The sequence below is a fragment of the Ambystoma mexicanum genome, chromosome 5q (genome assembly GCF_040938575.1).
Source record: "Ambystoma mexicanum isolate Mex_15411 chromosome 5q, UKY_AmexF1_1, whole genome shotgun sequence".
Classification (NCBI taxonomy): Eukaryota; Metazoa; Chordata; class Amphibia; order Caudata; family Ambystomatidae; genus Ambystoma; species Ambystoma mexicanum.
The window spans coordinates 392,325,751-392,341,840 of record NC_090933.1 but is presented as its reverse complement, the minus strand read 5'-3'; the positions used below and the strand labels follow the sequence as shown (position 1 = coordinate 392,341,840).

Here is a 16,090-nt window from a genome sequence, read left to right as displayed (position 1 = left end):
TTATTTATTTTGGAAGATTCATGTTCCCTTTGTATGTTATTTTTACCCATAGCAATTAGCTGAAGAAGGTTTATGCAAAATGGATCTTCAAATGCAACTGGACAGCAAAGAGAGCGATATTGAACAGCTCCGTGCTAAACTGTCAGATCTCCAGCTTAGAATGGATTCTACCAGTGTTTCCAGTCTACAGGCAGATGAAGCTGATGGGGTTCTTGGAGGTAAGGTTCAATTCACAATAGCATTGCTTCTGTTCTTTCTGTCTTGTAATTATTTTATTAAAATAATTACATTGAGTGGATAATTACATTGAGTGGATAGTGTGTTTCTAGCATCACATCCGTTGCAATCTTTATGGATTTCTTTTGATCACTTAACACCATTTGGTTATGGCCTCTTCAATCTGTCTAATTGTGTGTTCTTGTTTCATTCTATTGTAGGAAATGCAACATGCGTGCAAAGGAGGCAAACATGTTATTTTAATAATACACACCAACACTAATCAAGAAAAACTGCAAGTGTAGCTTACTAATGTTTCGTCAGAGGCAGTGATTTCATACATGTTCTGTCCCATTTCCTCCGTACTTGTTTAACATTCCATCCTAGCGCAATGCCAGTTTTTTTTACCAAAGCTAATTGAAGGGGTGCTTTTCTAAATTCCGCTCTTGGCTTTACCCCCTCAATGCTTTTCTGTGTGGTCAGAACTGGAAACTTGTGACACTTTTTTTCCATTATTAGTTTTACTGCCCTTTTTGTCCACTTTCACATTTTTTTTAATGGATTGTTTACTCCCACCGATTCCTTGTCTTAGATATATTCTCTTGTCCAGACGCAGCATTGGTACAAAAGCGCCCACTTCCCCCTATGACTTCAGTCCCTTGTTTTCGCTTGCTCGGCATGCTGAATCTCAGTAACTATTTTTCAACTCCTCATAGCTTTTTGACAGGCACATTCGATAAAACGATGGCTTTTGATGAATATGCTGACTCCAAAACCCTGCGGTTTCAAGAAGTGTCGAGACTGCAACTCTAAAATGTCCTTGACAGACCCTCAAGGTTTTTCAGTGGAGCCTTGGTACCGATCAGGTCGCCGATGGTGGGTGATGCCAAAACATTACACCGTAGGCATTGAAGGAGAGGGCATCTCAGTTAGTTCTCAGGTGTTCCGCATTGAAGCTGCCCACAACAACCCCTTCAAAACGAGACAGTACACCTTTTATCTGCAGACTGGAAACCCGTGGCACTGTTTTGGTTTCTTCTCATTATTATTTTTGCCACCCTTTTTGTCCACTTTCAATTTTTGTATACACCCCGATCCCACCTGGATGTTTGACTATTGTTTTTCCCTCTGTCTATGGCCGGAATAAATGGGTTTTATATTTGTTCTTTGTACAGCTGATTCCTTAGGGTATGGGACTTTAACACACTGTGTGTAGTGCCTGGACCCAGTCATTGTTGGGATGCATACATATATTGTGGGGCACTCACAGTCACAACAATAGGTTAGTGTATTTGGTGTTTCTGACCCTTTCCACTTTAATTAATTGATGAGAAGAACTAGAGAATGGTAAGTGATTTCTTTTTCAGGGCTCCTCGGCCTGGCCACTTTTTTCTGTGGGTACATGTTCTGGGAGGGACTATAAAAGGCCTTCCAGTACTGGAGGGGCACTTGAGGATCCCCATCAAGAGGAGAAACAGGTTACCCGTTGCAACCCTGAGAATCCTTGATCCAAGGCCAATAACAGCCGTGGGCCTGTGTTCCCCATTCAGGGGCTAACATTATTATCATTCCAGCTGAGGTTTTCTGATCTTGGGCTAAAACCAACTCTGCAGATGATCCCTGTTCTAGGGCTAAGTTTAACACCAACGCAGGTGAGGTTTCCTTTTTAGGGCCTAAATCATCCACTGGTATCACTGAGTTACTCTTACGTCCCGTCCCCTTTCCTCCATACTGTATGGGCGTCCCTTGCGGGGGACGGGAGACAGAACCTTTTTCACCAGAAAAACCTTCTTCCCCTTTAAATTTTGAGGCGCGCGCGGCCCTGGGAGCATGCGCTCGCCTGACTCCACCCACCGGCGCCACTGCTCAGTCCCCTTTTTCGCGTCGACTGGAACGGGCCGAATTCACCAGCCCTCCTGGGTTTGGCTTCGTCCATATAAACCCACACGCTCTTCCTCGGATATTCTATCTTTGTCTTTTTCTTTTCAAGAGGTACTTGGTCCTCCGACGCCACGCTCCTCCGCGACGCATGTCGACTTCAGCGGGCTTCTGCAGGTGTCCAGCCTGCAAGGGTCTTTTCCCCATGTCCGACCCCCACGCCCTTTGCCTCCGATTCCTTGGCCCCGACCACGGCTGGGAAGGTTGTTCCGCGTGCGACGCGCTGACTACATGTTTATTTCTTTATTTATTTTATTTATTTGTATAGTGCTAAAGCCCGCGGCATCAAAGCGCATTCCAAAAAGACATAGTTGTAGCGAACGGGACAGAAAGTAGCCACAAATAAGGTCATTTCATGGGGTGCTGAGATTTGTCATCTAGTCAAGAGTTTATATGAATAGCAGCGTTTTTATTTTCTTTCTGAAGTGGATATAGTTGGTTTCCAATTTCAAGGACACGGGTAGTTCATTCCATTTATGGATGCTTCTACTTGGGAATGCCTTGCCTAGGCCATTCAGCTTTTTCGCTGAAATGGTTTGGAGAAGACCTTTGTTAGAGGATCTTAAATTTATAGTTGGTTCGTGCCACTTAAACTGTTTTTTTAAGTATGTTGGGGCTTTACCATATAGGCATCAATGGACCATAGTGAGGGACTTGAAGATAATTCTCTCTTCCATGGCCAGCCAGTGTAGGTCTTTTCTGTTGCCTGTAATGTGTTCCCTTCTTGACCTGCCTGTGATTGTCCTAATAGCATTGTTCTGAATTACTTGGCATTGCTTCAGGCATTTACTATTTGCTCCGAGGAGCAAAGAGTTGCCATAGTCGAGTCTAGATAATATTTTTGCTCTGGCTATGGTGATGCTATTCTTCTGATCTAGCACGGGTCTAATTTTTTTCAAAAGTTTTTGATGGTATTGGCAGTTTCTTTTTAAGTATGCAGTGTGAGCCTCGACTCCAAGTGAGGCCTGCAAGTAGACTCCAAGCGTCTTCACTTTCCCAGATATTGGGATTTGGGCATTTTTGATACTAAATGAGGAATATGATGTGTTTAGTTTTTTTTCTGGCATGTGGGGACCCAAAAATCATTAGCTCCGATTTGGTGCCGTTAAGGCACATCCAATTATCCTTCATCCAGCTTTCGACGATGTTATATATGTTTGTAAGTTTATCGCTGTCTTGTTTATAGTCTCCGCTAAGCTCAAAGACCAATTGGGTATCGTCGGCGAAATTTGTGAAAAATATTCCCATTTGAGTCAGCATGGTACATAGGCATCGCATATACAGATTGAATAGCAGTGGAGAGAAGTTAGCTCCCTGCGGGACTCCACAGTCCACTGGTTTAGTGTTGGAGGCCTTGTTTCCCTAGACAATCCTAGATTGTCTGTCTTGTAGAAAAGAGGATATCCACTCGGTTGCCTCTAGTGAGCAGTTTCCTGATAGTTCTAGGGCTTCTCGGAGTCTTGTGTGATCAAGCAGATCAAAGGCTGCCAATATGTCTAATAAAATCAGCAGGCCTGATTTGCCCTTGTCTAAGATACCTAGCATCTCAGTCTGCAGATCTAATAGAGCCGATTTGGTGCTATGACCAGTGGTCGAAATGTAGGAAAAGAAGTAATGGAACTATGTTCCCTACTGGCCTGCACCGCTCCCCACAAACTCCATCGCCGCGCCCCCTCCCATGCACAATACAAACCCCAAAACACATGCACCTTATGTTTAAGGGCACGTCCAGTGCAGTGCACTGAAAGTGCAAGTTTAAACTTCTTCCTCCACTTTTATTTTAAAACGAAACCGTTCCGGAACGGTTTCCTTTTAAAATAAAAGTATAGGAACGGTAAAACGTAACTAAAAGAAGTAGAGGAGCACCGCTCCCGACCGCTCCCGTCCACTTCGACCACTGGCTATGACCTGTCCTAAAACCCGACTGTTGGGGATGTAGTAGGTTGTTCTCGTCCACATAGCTCTGGAGCTGTTCGGTGGCTACCTTATCTAGTATTTTCAACAGGAAATTGCAGTTTGTTATAGGTCTTAGATTTGCAGGGTCCTGTTGATCTAGTTCTGGTTTCTTAGGCAATGGAGTGACCATGACTTTTGATTATAGTGGGTACAGTTTGAACCCTAAAGGACGCGTTAACCATTCTTTTGAGAAAGAGAGCAAAAATATCTGAGTTTTCTAGAATTAGTTTTGGTGACAATACATTTTCTGAGCTTGAAGTGCATCTTATGTTTGAGAACGTTTTCTTCATCTCTTCAAGTGTTATGGGTCTGAATTGAAATTTGAGATTTTCTAATTCAGTCTTGTTTTCAATTAGTTTGTCCTTAGTCGGTGGACTATCGGTCTGGCAATTAAGAATGGTCTCTCTGGCTTTGATGATTTTGTTTTGCAAGGCCATTTGGACTTTCTCAACAGTTCTGTAGGTTGGAAAGGCGGGGTAAGTGCCTTAGGTGTGTCAATAGATTTGAGAATCTGAAAGGTTTTCTGGTGGAGTTGGCAGCGGTGCTAATAAGCTCATTGTAATGGTTTTTCTTGAGATCAATGAGTTTGGACTTATACCTGCGATGGACATTCTTCCATTCCATTTTATTTGTTTCTGACGGTTCTTTTAACCAATTCCTTTCTAGATTCCGTTTTTCTTTTTTGAGTTCAGTAGCGTCGGCTTTGAACCATTTTTGATGGTTTATGTTTGACCTAACCTGTTTATTTTTTAAGGGGGCTTGAAGATCAAGTAATTCTTTCATGCCTTGGTTATATATCAGTATGATATTTTCACATGAATCATCATCTTTAGTATTAGCCATAATTTTGTTCATTCCTTCTGATAGCATAGTACTGGTGATTTTTTTTCAAATTCCTATCAAGTACAGTTTTAGGTGAGTTTTAGGTGGAAGGAACTCTTCCAGAAGTCCCCTCCGGAGGACCTGAAGGACTTAGTCAAACACTGCTCGAGGCCAAAGGCAAGGCCTCAATTTACCATCGCACCCCGTAAGGGCGACTCCTTTCAAAGGAAGAATCTGGCCAGGAGGAAACTCTGGAGTTCCCAATACCAGCACACGTACCAAGGCTAGTCCATCTACTGGCCTTACAGCCAAGGGGTCTCTGGATCCTTCTGGTGGTAGTGCTGAGGGACCGCAAGGTTATTTTACCAGGGTTACTCCTGAGGGGCAACGCCCTACTACCGGCATGATGTCCAAGGGGGCGCCTTCACGCAGCACTACCGGCAGTTCAGCCGAGCGCAATACGCCTTCCAGGTCTAGCCTTGAGGTGCGGGATAGGCCTTATGTTTCAACACAAAGCGTCTTCGGCGGGGCTGGGTCCGATAAGCCAGGCACCACGACTTTGGCAAGTGGCACGCAGCTCGATAAAATGGCTGCCGTTAAGATGGACGCTCCTCCGATACCCCCTCTAGCGGAGCAGGTGAAAGAACGAGTCACAAGGTGGGACTGGTGTCAACGGGTACGTGGTCTACAGTTTATCCATCAGCAGTGCAGGGCAGGTTTCCCCTGCACCCCAAACAGAGCGTGCCCCAGCTCCAGCAGCCCACAGCCACTCCGACAATATCACCTGCCACCTCTTCAGCCTCCGGAGACAGGTTCTTCAAAAGATTCCTAGCGCTGATGCGAACCCCCCAGATGGGTGCCATCCTTCGGGACACTATCAAGGACATTCTCCCTCCTGCCCTCCCACCAGAACCCATAATCATTCATGCATCGACTCTGGTGCCTCAGGCCCCAGCACAGCCTGCGCTGCACCTGCCGGCTCTTCCGATTCCGGCACCCCTGCAGGCAGTCCCACAACAGCCTCCGCAGCAGCCTCCGGCACCAGTCTCCACGCTGCAGCCCACGGCGCCCAGTACCCCTCCACCTGATCCTCCGATCACTCAGTTGAACGCAGATGAGGAGGAGGACCCTGACACGCCATCTTCAGCCAAGGCCTTCCACGAACGACTGGCAGCGCTGGCAAAGTATTTGGGCCTTCCTCAACCCGAGGTCGAACAGCCCGAAGAGGGGGTCTTGACAGAAGTGCTCATCCTAAGACCCCCTACCAAGACGGGGATCCCGATGCAGATGGACGTTGTTGCCCTGGCCAAAAAGGGGTGGCTCAAGCCACACTCGGCACAGCCTGTCTGTCGGCACCTCAACGCCAAGTACAGGCAGCTAGAAGGGGATACACTCTTGCTTTCGGCGCACCCTCAACCGCACTCTTCAGTGAATGCTACGGCGTCACTCTACTCTAAGCCTCAATCCTCGGCTTCCTCGTCCACAACACTGCTCGGCAAGGAGGAGAAGATCTTGGAGGCGTATGGGAAAAAGCTGTACTCCAACGCCTCCTTGCACCTGCGTCAAGCCAATGCTGCTGCCATGCTGGCAGCCGTTAACCAAAGGCTCTGGCGGGAAATTGCGGACTACCTCCCCGAACATCCGGCACACAGCCAAGCTCGCTTCGAGGCAGGATTAGGAGAAGCCAGGCTGGTAGCGCAGGACATCATGGAGTCCTCGGTGGCCCATATCGATATCTCTGGCCGGGCCACATGCATCGCCACGGACATGCGAAGGACGGCCTGGCTACAGGCTACTAAGTTTAACCCTGACATCCAGGAACGCATATTGGTCTTTCCATTCGAGGGTAGTGACCTCTTCCACTCCACCACGGATGAAGAATTAGATAAAAAGAACAGCTTGCAAACCGCAAAGTCTTTATTCTTACTAAGGCCACGCCCAAGGCGTACACCCAGTCACATCAATGCTCCTACAAGGGGCGGACATCTGGAGGGTTCTGGAGCTTCCAAGAACAGAGGTTCAGACAACCTGACTGTTCCTCCAGCCAGCACCAGAGAAAACAATAAAAGGGGGGAGCGCAAGGGCTTTTTCCAATCCCCCTCCTCCGCAACAGCCTCAGATGGAAAGAAGGCATGACACGCCCCTTTGGGTCCACGTGTGTCCAGTGGGGGGCAGGCTTGCCTTCCACATGCAATTTTGGTGCCAAATGTTTTCGCACCCCTCTATCTTCTCGGTAGTATCCACGGGGTACCACCTGCTGGTCCCCTCCTCTCCCACAGATTGGGACAGCAACTCTGTTGGCAGAGATCCGGTCGCCCGTCGAGGGCCAGGCAGTAGAGAGAAGTTCAAGCCTCCCAGCGAGGTTTGGGCTTCTATTCCAGCATTTTTGCCATACAGAAGAAAAACCAGGCTGGCCTGAACGTTGTGTTGGACCTTTCCACCTTCAACCTCTCCCTCCCTCTACAAAAATTCAAGATGGTTACGCCAGCACTCATTGCGGAGACACTGAACAGGGGACACTGGATGTGCTCCCTGGATCTGAAGGACGCGTATCTACACGTCACTATTTGGCAGGCACATCGGTCCTTTCTACGGTTCAGGATCATGGGTTGCCATTTCCAATACAAGGTGCTACCCTTCAGCCTCAACTCAGCCCACAGGGTATTTACCAGGTTAATGAATGCGGTGGCAGGCTCCTCAGGCTTCAACTCAGGAGGGTGTTCTCAACACCTCCTCCGCGCTTATGAGCACACTCCACGACCTGGGCTTTACGATCAATCTCGGCTGCACCCCACGCAGAGGCTGACCTTCCTTGGCCTCATCTGGGACACCTACTCTGAGAGTCTTTCCCTCGGAGGACAAGATCACGGCTATCAAGAGAGCCACTATTCACTTCCTCTCCAGAACAGTGACCTCGGCCTGGTGGTTCCAACACCTGCTGGGTATTATGGCTGCGGTCCTGTTGGCCGTACCCCACAGAAGACTCAAGATGAGGAGATTACAGCTGCACTTCGCAGTCTCATGGAATCGGGAGAGGGTCTCCCAAGCGGAGCCTGTCGACATTCCTACATCTCTCCACCCGGACCTCACGTGGTGGTCTGCGAATTGCAACCTGAGGCAGGGCAAGCCCTTCCGGCAGCCTCTCCCACAGGTCACCGTCACTACGGACTCCTCCCTAGAAGGCTGGTGAGACCCGCTGGACAGTCACAGCTTGCATGGTATCTGGACGCAGCAGGAACAGGAGTCCCATATCAACTGGCTAGAATTGAAGGCCATATGGCTGGCCCTCAAGGCCTTCCTCCCTTTGATAGAGGGCAAGACAGTACTTATCCAGACGGACAACTCCACCAGCATGTACTAGATCAACAAGCAGGCGGGTACCAGATCCCCTCTGCTGTGCAACCTAGCTGTCAGCATGTGGGAATGGGCTCTGGAAAACATCTACCTCACTGCTGTCCACCTTCTGGGGGAGTCCAATCTGGAGGCGGACAGGCTCAGCAGACTCGGGCGGACAATTATGAGTGGCAATTGAACGACCTGGTTCTGAAGGAGATCTTCCTCAGGTGGGTGCAATCCCAAGTGGATCCGTTTGCCTCCCGGGACAACAGGAAATGCCAGCAGTTCGCCTCTTGGCAGGGGCAGGGACAGGACTCGGGCTCCCTGGGCAATGCATTCCAGATACAATGGAACTACATGACGGCATACGCCTTCCCTCCCACACCTCTGGTACACAGGGTGATCTGTAGGATAAAGGAATCTCATCACCTCAGCCTCATTCTGATAGCTCCCTGGTGGCCGGCGAGACCGTGGTTCGCCGAGCTGCTCAGCCTATTGGACAGGCCCGCCATTTACATACCCCTGGGTCCAGCTCCTCTTCTGACCCAGCAAGAGGGCATGGTACTGAACCCCGGTCCTCACAAGCTAGCCCTCGCAGCGTGGTTCCTGAGCAGGTCGCACTGAAACACTTGAACCTTTCTAAGGCTAACCTGGAGATCTTCCAGGGCGCCAGAAGCAAAGCTACCAGGAGACAATATAAGAGCAAATGGTCCAGATTCTGTCATTCGGGCGACTCTAAGGAGATTGACGCGCCTAAGTACATGTTGGATTAAGTACTCTCCTTCTCGGCACACCTCACCCACTCCGGAGTGCAGGTGGACACATGCCGCACCTATCTGGCAGCTATAGGAGCCTTCAGAAATACGGAGGAGGGTCTATTCTCCTCTGCTAACCCGGTTGTCAAATGGCATCTGGCGGGCCTCCACAGGCTCTACCCGCCTATTAAGAAGCCACACCCTGTATGGGGCCTCAATGTAGTCCTGGGTGCCTTGGCACACAAACCGTTAGAGCCAATGGCGTCAGCGGACATCAGGCTGGTTACCCCAAAGACAGCGCTGCTCGTAGGCCTCATCTCTGCTCATAGAGTCAGCGAAAGCCAGGCTCTCGTCGCATCAGAGCTCTACACTACTTTTCACAAGGACAAGGTGGTCCTCCGGACGCACCCGGAGTTCCTACCCAAGGGGACCACCTCCTTCCATCTGAACCAGCAAATAGTCTTACCCACCTTCTTCACCGACCCCAAGGATGAGCCTCAGAGGGTCTTGCACCATCTGAGTGTCGCACGCGCTGAAATCCTACCTTGACAGGGCCAAGGACTTCCGCAAATCGTATGCCCTCTTTATCACTTTGGGTGCTCCAAGGCCCGGCTATCAGGCCTCCAAGGCCTCCATAACAAGGTGGATGGTCGCTGCCATCAAGGAGGCCTATGAGGGGCAGCACAAATCAGTGGCGGTCAATTTGCATGCCCATGCAGTCAGAGCCAAAGCCAGGGCCATCGGGTTTCAACGGCATGTGCCGTGGCAGGTCAGCAGCAGGGCGGCTACCTGGGCCACCCCTTCGGCTTTCTGTAAGCACAACTGTTTGGACGCCACCTCCAGATCAGATGCAGCTTTTGGCCAGGCGGTACTAAGAAACCTGTTTGCTTAAGGAGGGTCTCCCCTTCACCCTGGGGCTACATTCAGTTGTAATTGCCCATTCGAAAGGGATTGGTTCCTCCGACGTATTCCACATCTATGACAGGTAATCACCACAGCTGTGCTGCTTCAGATAATTTTCTGCGTCGATGATGTCGATACGCTGTCCTCGAAGGCCTCCGTCGAGCCAACGTCACCGGATGTTATAAGTAGGACGCACGACGCCCGTAGCCTCAATTCCGTTTTTTCGCAAACGTGTTCGCTTCGGAGATCTCGGCCACCTCGGTTCTTCTGAGTAATTCAATCGGTTCTTCGAACTTGTTTGTTTGTGAAGATATCATGTCTTCGTCTTCTTCTACCCCGCGGCCGGGATTCAAGAAGTGTTGGGACTGCGGTTCCAATATGTCGCTTACGGACCCGCACAACGCCTGCCTCTGGTGCCTCGGTGAGGACCACGCCACGGATGACTGTGACGATTGCCAATCGTTAACATCGAAGGCCTTGCGGGAGCAGAAGAAGAAGCTTTCTGTCGGTAGGGTTTTCAAGCCCCGAAGGTTGAAATCCGCTGGGCTTACGACCGACGATTGGAGAGGCGACTCTCTGCGTCGTCAGCGTAAGTCCAGGGGGGTCTCGGTCCTGGAGTGGTTCCTGCCATTCCTCTGCCTCTTCGAGGCACTCGTGGAAGCGCTGTCACCGGTCGCCTTCCCCGTCCGAGGACTCCACCCGTCGGCGGGTTGCTTGTCCCAACAAGCATTCCCCTCCTGCGGAATGGGATACATTTCGTAAGGAGATGATGGTGATGTTTGAATCGCAGGGCTCTGTTCCGTCCGCGCCTTCGAAAGAAGCCGGCAGGGAACGTGCTAGGGCCACCGCTCGCACACCTTTGGGGTCAGGTGGTCGGCGCGATCATCGGGAGCCTTCGAGGTCCCGATCGGACAAGTTGGATCGCTCTAGACATGCCTGCTCCAGGTCCCGGTCCTCGACGCCCTCGAGACTGTCAGAGCCTGTGAGGTCTTCGAAGAAGATGTCAACGCCATCGGCACCATGTCCGTTGAGGGACTCTCTCGAGGCTCTGCCTCCGAGGAAGCCATTGGCGCCGAGGCAGTCGAAGGACACGCTCGGGGCACCGCCCTCGAGGCCTGTGTTGAAGCCATCGACGCCACGCTCAACGCAGATTCCGTCGACGCCCTCGACGCCTTCCGAGGAGGCTTTATCGGAGGTGCCTCGGAGACCGGTGGAAACCCCGAGGAAGGCTCTGGCCAAGTCAAAAAATGTGGTTGTGCCTTTTTCTGTGCCCTCATCCAGGGATTTATTCCAGCCTCTTGATTATATTTCTGAGGTGGATGAAGGGTCTGAGGAAGGTTTGGTTCCTGATGAGATTCCTGACAACCTCTTATCTGGTCATAGCCAGATGGAAGACTTGCATCAGTCTTTGCACGACGCCAGTGGTCTGGACACCTCTCCGGTGGTTGAGTTCGGTAGGCCTGAGCCTGGCACGCACGCCGAGTCTTCGTACCAGCGTCTCATGTCGAGGGTGACAGAGACTTGGGGTGGTCTCCGCCACCAGTGGATTTTCTGCAGGATGACCTGACAGATATCTTGGACCAAGGTCCACCAACTGACCCGGTACTGCCATTCCATATGGCCTTGCAAAGAAGGGTGGCGGTGGCTTCGACTGCTCCGGAGAGTCTCCCAGCAGTGGGTAAGTCGTTGCTGAAAAAGTACCGCCCAGCTAGTGGCGACCCCGGCTACTTGTCCATGCACCCTACTCCGGAGAGTTTGGTGGTGCAGGCGGCTACGGCCCCAGCAAAAAAGGCGTCGTTCCCTACCATCCCTCTTGATAGGGACGACGGTTGGGCGAAGAAAGTCTTTTCTTCAGGGGGTATGACTTTGAAAGCAGCCAACTCCATGTGTGCCTTAGCATGTTTCACTCACACTCTGTGAAATTGTGTTTCATTGGCGGCTGAACATATTCCCGAAGGGGAGGAACGGGATGGCTTTCTTGCCCTTGTACAGGATGGCAAGGATGCCATGTGTGAATCCGTTCAGTCGGGTCTGGACGTGGCAGACTGCATCAGCCAGTCCATGGCGGCGAGCACCGTGATGGCAGATTTGCGTGGTTGCGTAAGTCGGGGTTTGCTCCTGATGTGCAGGCCCGGCTTCTCAACATGCCCTTTGATGGTGACCATCTTTTTGGCAGAAAGGCTGACGAGAGCCTTGAGAGGTTGCAGAGCTCCAAAGCTGCAGCAAAGTCGTTGAGCGCTGCAGTTCGCCAACCGCCGCCTTTTCATCCTAGGGGACAGCAATGGAGGGGAGGTTCCTTTCGATACTACTCGACCTTTGGTAGATCGAGGGGAGCTGCAAGTCAAAGGGGCCAATGTAGGAGTCCAGAGGTGGAAAATGAGGTACTCGAGGTGCCAAGGCCGCTCAGGCAGTTGCCTCTTTGCCCTCAGGCACATCCGCTTCAGCTCAGTCATGAGGCCATGTTCCATGGTGCACCGGTTGGGGGAAGGCTGGCGCAGCATCTTGTAGAATGGCGTGCCATTACTTCAGATGTGTGGGTTCTGGAGATCATAGCCCACGGCTACTGTCTTCCTTTCCGGCAGAGGCCTCACGACAATCCACCAGGGAATCTCTCTTTGAAGAGTCTGGATGCCCTCCTTGCGCAGGAAATCAAATCCCTGCTGGAGAAAGGCGCCATAGAACTGGTGCCTGTAGCGGAGAGGAACAAGGGATGGTATTCCCCTTATTTTTTGATTGCAAAGAAAGACTGGGGATTGAGACCCATCGTGGACTTGCGTGGTTTGAACAAGCTCCTTAGGAAGGACAAGTTCAAGAGGGTTACTCTCTCTCAAGTCCTCCAGGCCTTTCAACTTCCGGACTGGTTGGTGTCTCTCGACCTCCAGGATGCTTACTTTCATGTGCTGATTCATCCCAAGCACAAGAAGTACCTGAGGTTCACGGTTGGCGACTCGCACTTTGTTTAGGGTCCTGCCGTTCGGATTGGCCTCCGCCCAAAGGGTTTTCACCAAGCTCATGGTGGTGGTGGCAGTGTTTCTCAGGAAAGGGGGGATTCACGTCTACCCCTACCTGGACGATTGGTTGATCAGGGCATGCTCTCCCGAGCAAGTCCTGGATCATCTGTCAGTCACCTGCCACTCCCTTCACAGGCTGGGCTTCTCCCTCAACTTAAAGAAGTCCCACTTGAATCCAACCCAGTGGCTCCAGTACATCAGAGCAGTGTTCGACACATCCCTGGGGCAGTGTTTCCCTCCCCAGGTGTGGGCTCATCACATTCTGCAGATGGTGCACAAGTTTCAACATGCCCAGAGTCTCCCGGTGTTTGAGTTCTTGAGGTTGCTAGGCCTCATGGCATCCTGCATTCTTCTGGTGCCAGAGGCCAGGCTGCAGATGAGATCTCTGCAGTGGGCTCTCAAGATGCAGGATCTGCCCTCCTAATCTTGTCTGCTTAACCCGTAGAAATATTCTCCTGCAAGTGGAGAGATGGATTTAGCCACTTGTGGATTCAAGTGATGGCACCCCCACAGTCCTCCCCAACTAATTACCTCCGAAATGCCCTCACAGCAATCTCACCTTATATTCTTGAAAGATGAGCTCTCCATCCTGCGTGGATTTGCAGGGGCGTGTCTATTCCAGTTACTTGACTGGTTTGAAGGCTCGGGAGAGTTCCGGAGAGTATTGACTCTGAGGTTCCTGGTGAGGACCAGTAAGTATTAAGTTCATAGAGTTCAATATGTCCGATGTTCACTCTTGTTTCCCCCCTTCCTTTCTTGTCTTGCAGCTGGCTCGTGAAAAGATGCTCTTGTGGCTGCTGGTGGCGCTCAGGTAAGAGTCTGTATTACCTGGCGCTGTCCGGTAAATGTTGCACGTGGAAAACGTGTTTTTTTTGTCTCTCTTTACAGATGCGGCACGTGAAAATATGGAGAGTCACAAAAGGATGCCTCCGGTGGTAAATCAGGTAAGTCTATGGTGGTAAGAATTATATTTGTTGGTTCCCTCGGCTCACCTTGTCGTTTTCTTTTGTCTCCAAGGTGCCGAAGTTCGGCGAAGAAATGATGGAGGCAGCGCTGACCCGAAGGATGCTGTGAAGACTGGTGAGTATGGCGCGGCGCTGCAGCTGGAAATTATGTTCTTTACAGGTCCGGAGACGAGATGGATCCAGAATCAGGTGTGTATTAGAAATAAGTTTGTTTTCTAACCTTGTCCCTTTCTTTCCTCTTTGTTTTAGGAGCTCCGGATTCGAGGCGGGCGTGGCAGAAGACTGGATGCAGGCTGCAGGCACGGTGAGCGTTACACTGCTGGATGCAGAATAACGCGAAGCGTGTGTTGCTGGTCGGGCGTGGTTTAAATAGCCTCAAAAGTAGTAAAAACAATTGTCCCTGTAGAAAAATAGTCCCTTTCAGGCTTCATGTTGGATTGGAGTCATGTGCAGCATGGTCTGCCTGAGGTAAGTAATGACTTAGGCGCCAGGACTGATTTCTACTATGAGCCTGGCGCCTAAGGCACCAGGACTGAACCCAGATAGCCCCTAGCTGGGGCTGCTGAGGTTTTACTAAATGTCTAGATGCCTGCTCCCGGGGCTGATGGGCTTGGTCCGGATACCTGGGGGTAGGCATCATGACAGCCTTCTCCCCTAAGGCCCCTCCTAAAGTTGTTCTTCCCCTGGGCCCTGGTTTGTCTGGGAAGTTCCGATGGAATCTTTTCACCAACTGAGGTGCATGGACGTGGTCACTAGGTTCCCATGACCTTTCTTGTGGTCCGTAGCCCTTCCAATCGATTAAATAAAAAAGTTTTGATTTAACCATCTTGGAGTCCAGGATATTTTTTACCTCGAATTCAGGTTCTCCATCTATCAAGATGGGGTCGGGTGGTTTGGTTAATCTTGTTCCTGGTTGAACTGGTTTTAAAAGTGAAACATGAAAGACAGGATGAATGCGCATATTAGAGGGTAATTCCAATTTGACGGCTACCGGGTTGATGATGGCCTTAATAGTGTAAGGTCCCAAATATCTAGGGTTAAAAGTCTGAGTTCCCTTCAGAGGTATGTGTTTTGTAGCCAGCCAAACTTGATCCCCAATCTGGTATTGTGGAGTTTCACTTCTATGTTGATCAGCATTTTTCTTATATTTCTCTTTAGCTTGTTTCAAATGTTCTGTTGCCTCTTTAAAGGCTTGTGTAATAGTAGAATGAAAATGACTAACTGCAGGCATTTCTAAATGCTGAGGCGAATCTAGTTCTGAGGTTCGAGGGTGATGTCCAGATATGGTATAAAAGGGGCTTTGTCGGGTTCCTGAATGTACAGAGTTATTGTATGCATACTCGGAAATCCATAAAATATCTTTCCAATTACTTTCGGTCTGGTGTAGCATGAAATGTAGGTACTGTTCAAGGGTCTGGTTGGTCCTCTCCGTCTGACCATCGGTCTGGGGATGGTGACTGGTTGATAACCTCACGTCGATTTGCGCCAGTTGACAACATTTCTTCCAAAAATGTGAAATGAGTTGAGTACCTCAGTCAGAGACCAATACGGAAGAAAATCCGTGTATTCGAACAATGTTTTCGAAGGAACTCCTTGGCCAGAATTGAAGCAGAAGGTAATCCCTTTAGAGGAATAAAGTGGGCCATCTTGGAAAAAAGATCCACAATAACTAGAATGGTGTTAAATCCATTACATGGAGGTAGATCTGTAATAAAGTCTAACGATAAGGTGTGCCATGGTGTAGGTGGAATATCCAAAGGTTGTAGGAGGCCAGCTAGTTTTTTCTTCTGACTTTTGTTTTGGGCGCAAATGCCACAAGACATTACAAATAACTTTCTCCAGCATGGGGTCTGGCATGGATTCACATGCTCATCAATATTCCCCGTCGTCAGGCTGGGAATCCTCGGTAAAGAAAAAATCAGTATCAGTTTCGTTTCTGATCTGTCTTTCTTAGTAGTAACCAATCACTGATCTCTGGGTCATACTGCCCCCAGCCAATGGCTGCCCTCTCCCTAAGCCCCGCCTCTGGCAGCCATCGTCAGATTTTTACCGCACGCTCAAGTGTTGGGTGTCCTCGTGTTTAGCTCTCAAGTTTTTTACTGCGTTTTCACGTTTTTTCAGGAGATTTTCTCATTTTTTCGGTTTAATCGAGCCTCAAGCTCCACCGTTTCTACTTCTTCTACGCCCC

At 50.1% G+C, this 16,090-nt stretch overlaps 1 protein-coding gene across 1 annotated transcript in view; it reads left to right on the top strand.

The window, feature by feature from the left end:
* Nucleotides 1-16,090, top strand: part of ROCK1 (Rho associated coiled-coil containing protein kinase 1) — a 3,300,884-nt gene that overhangs the window by 2,973,774 nt on the left and 311,020 nt on the right. Inside the window, exon 27 of the mRNA XM_069620881.1 lies at nucleotides 53-218. Coding sequence (XP_069476982.1) covers nucleotides 53-218 — 166 coding nt within the window. The remainder of the gene's footprint in view (nucleotides 1-52; nucleotides 219-16,090) is intronic.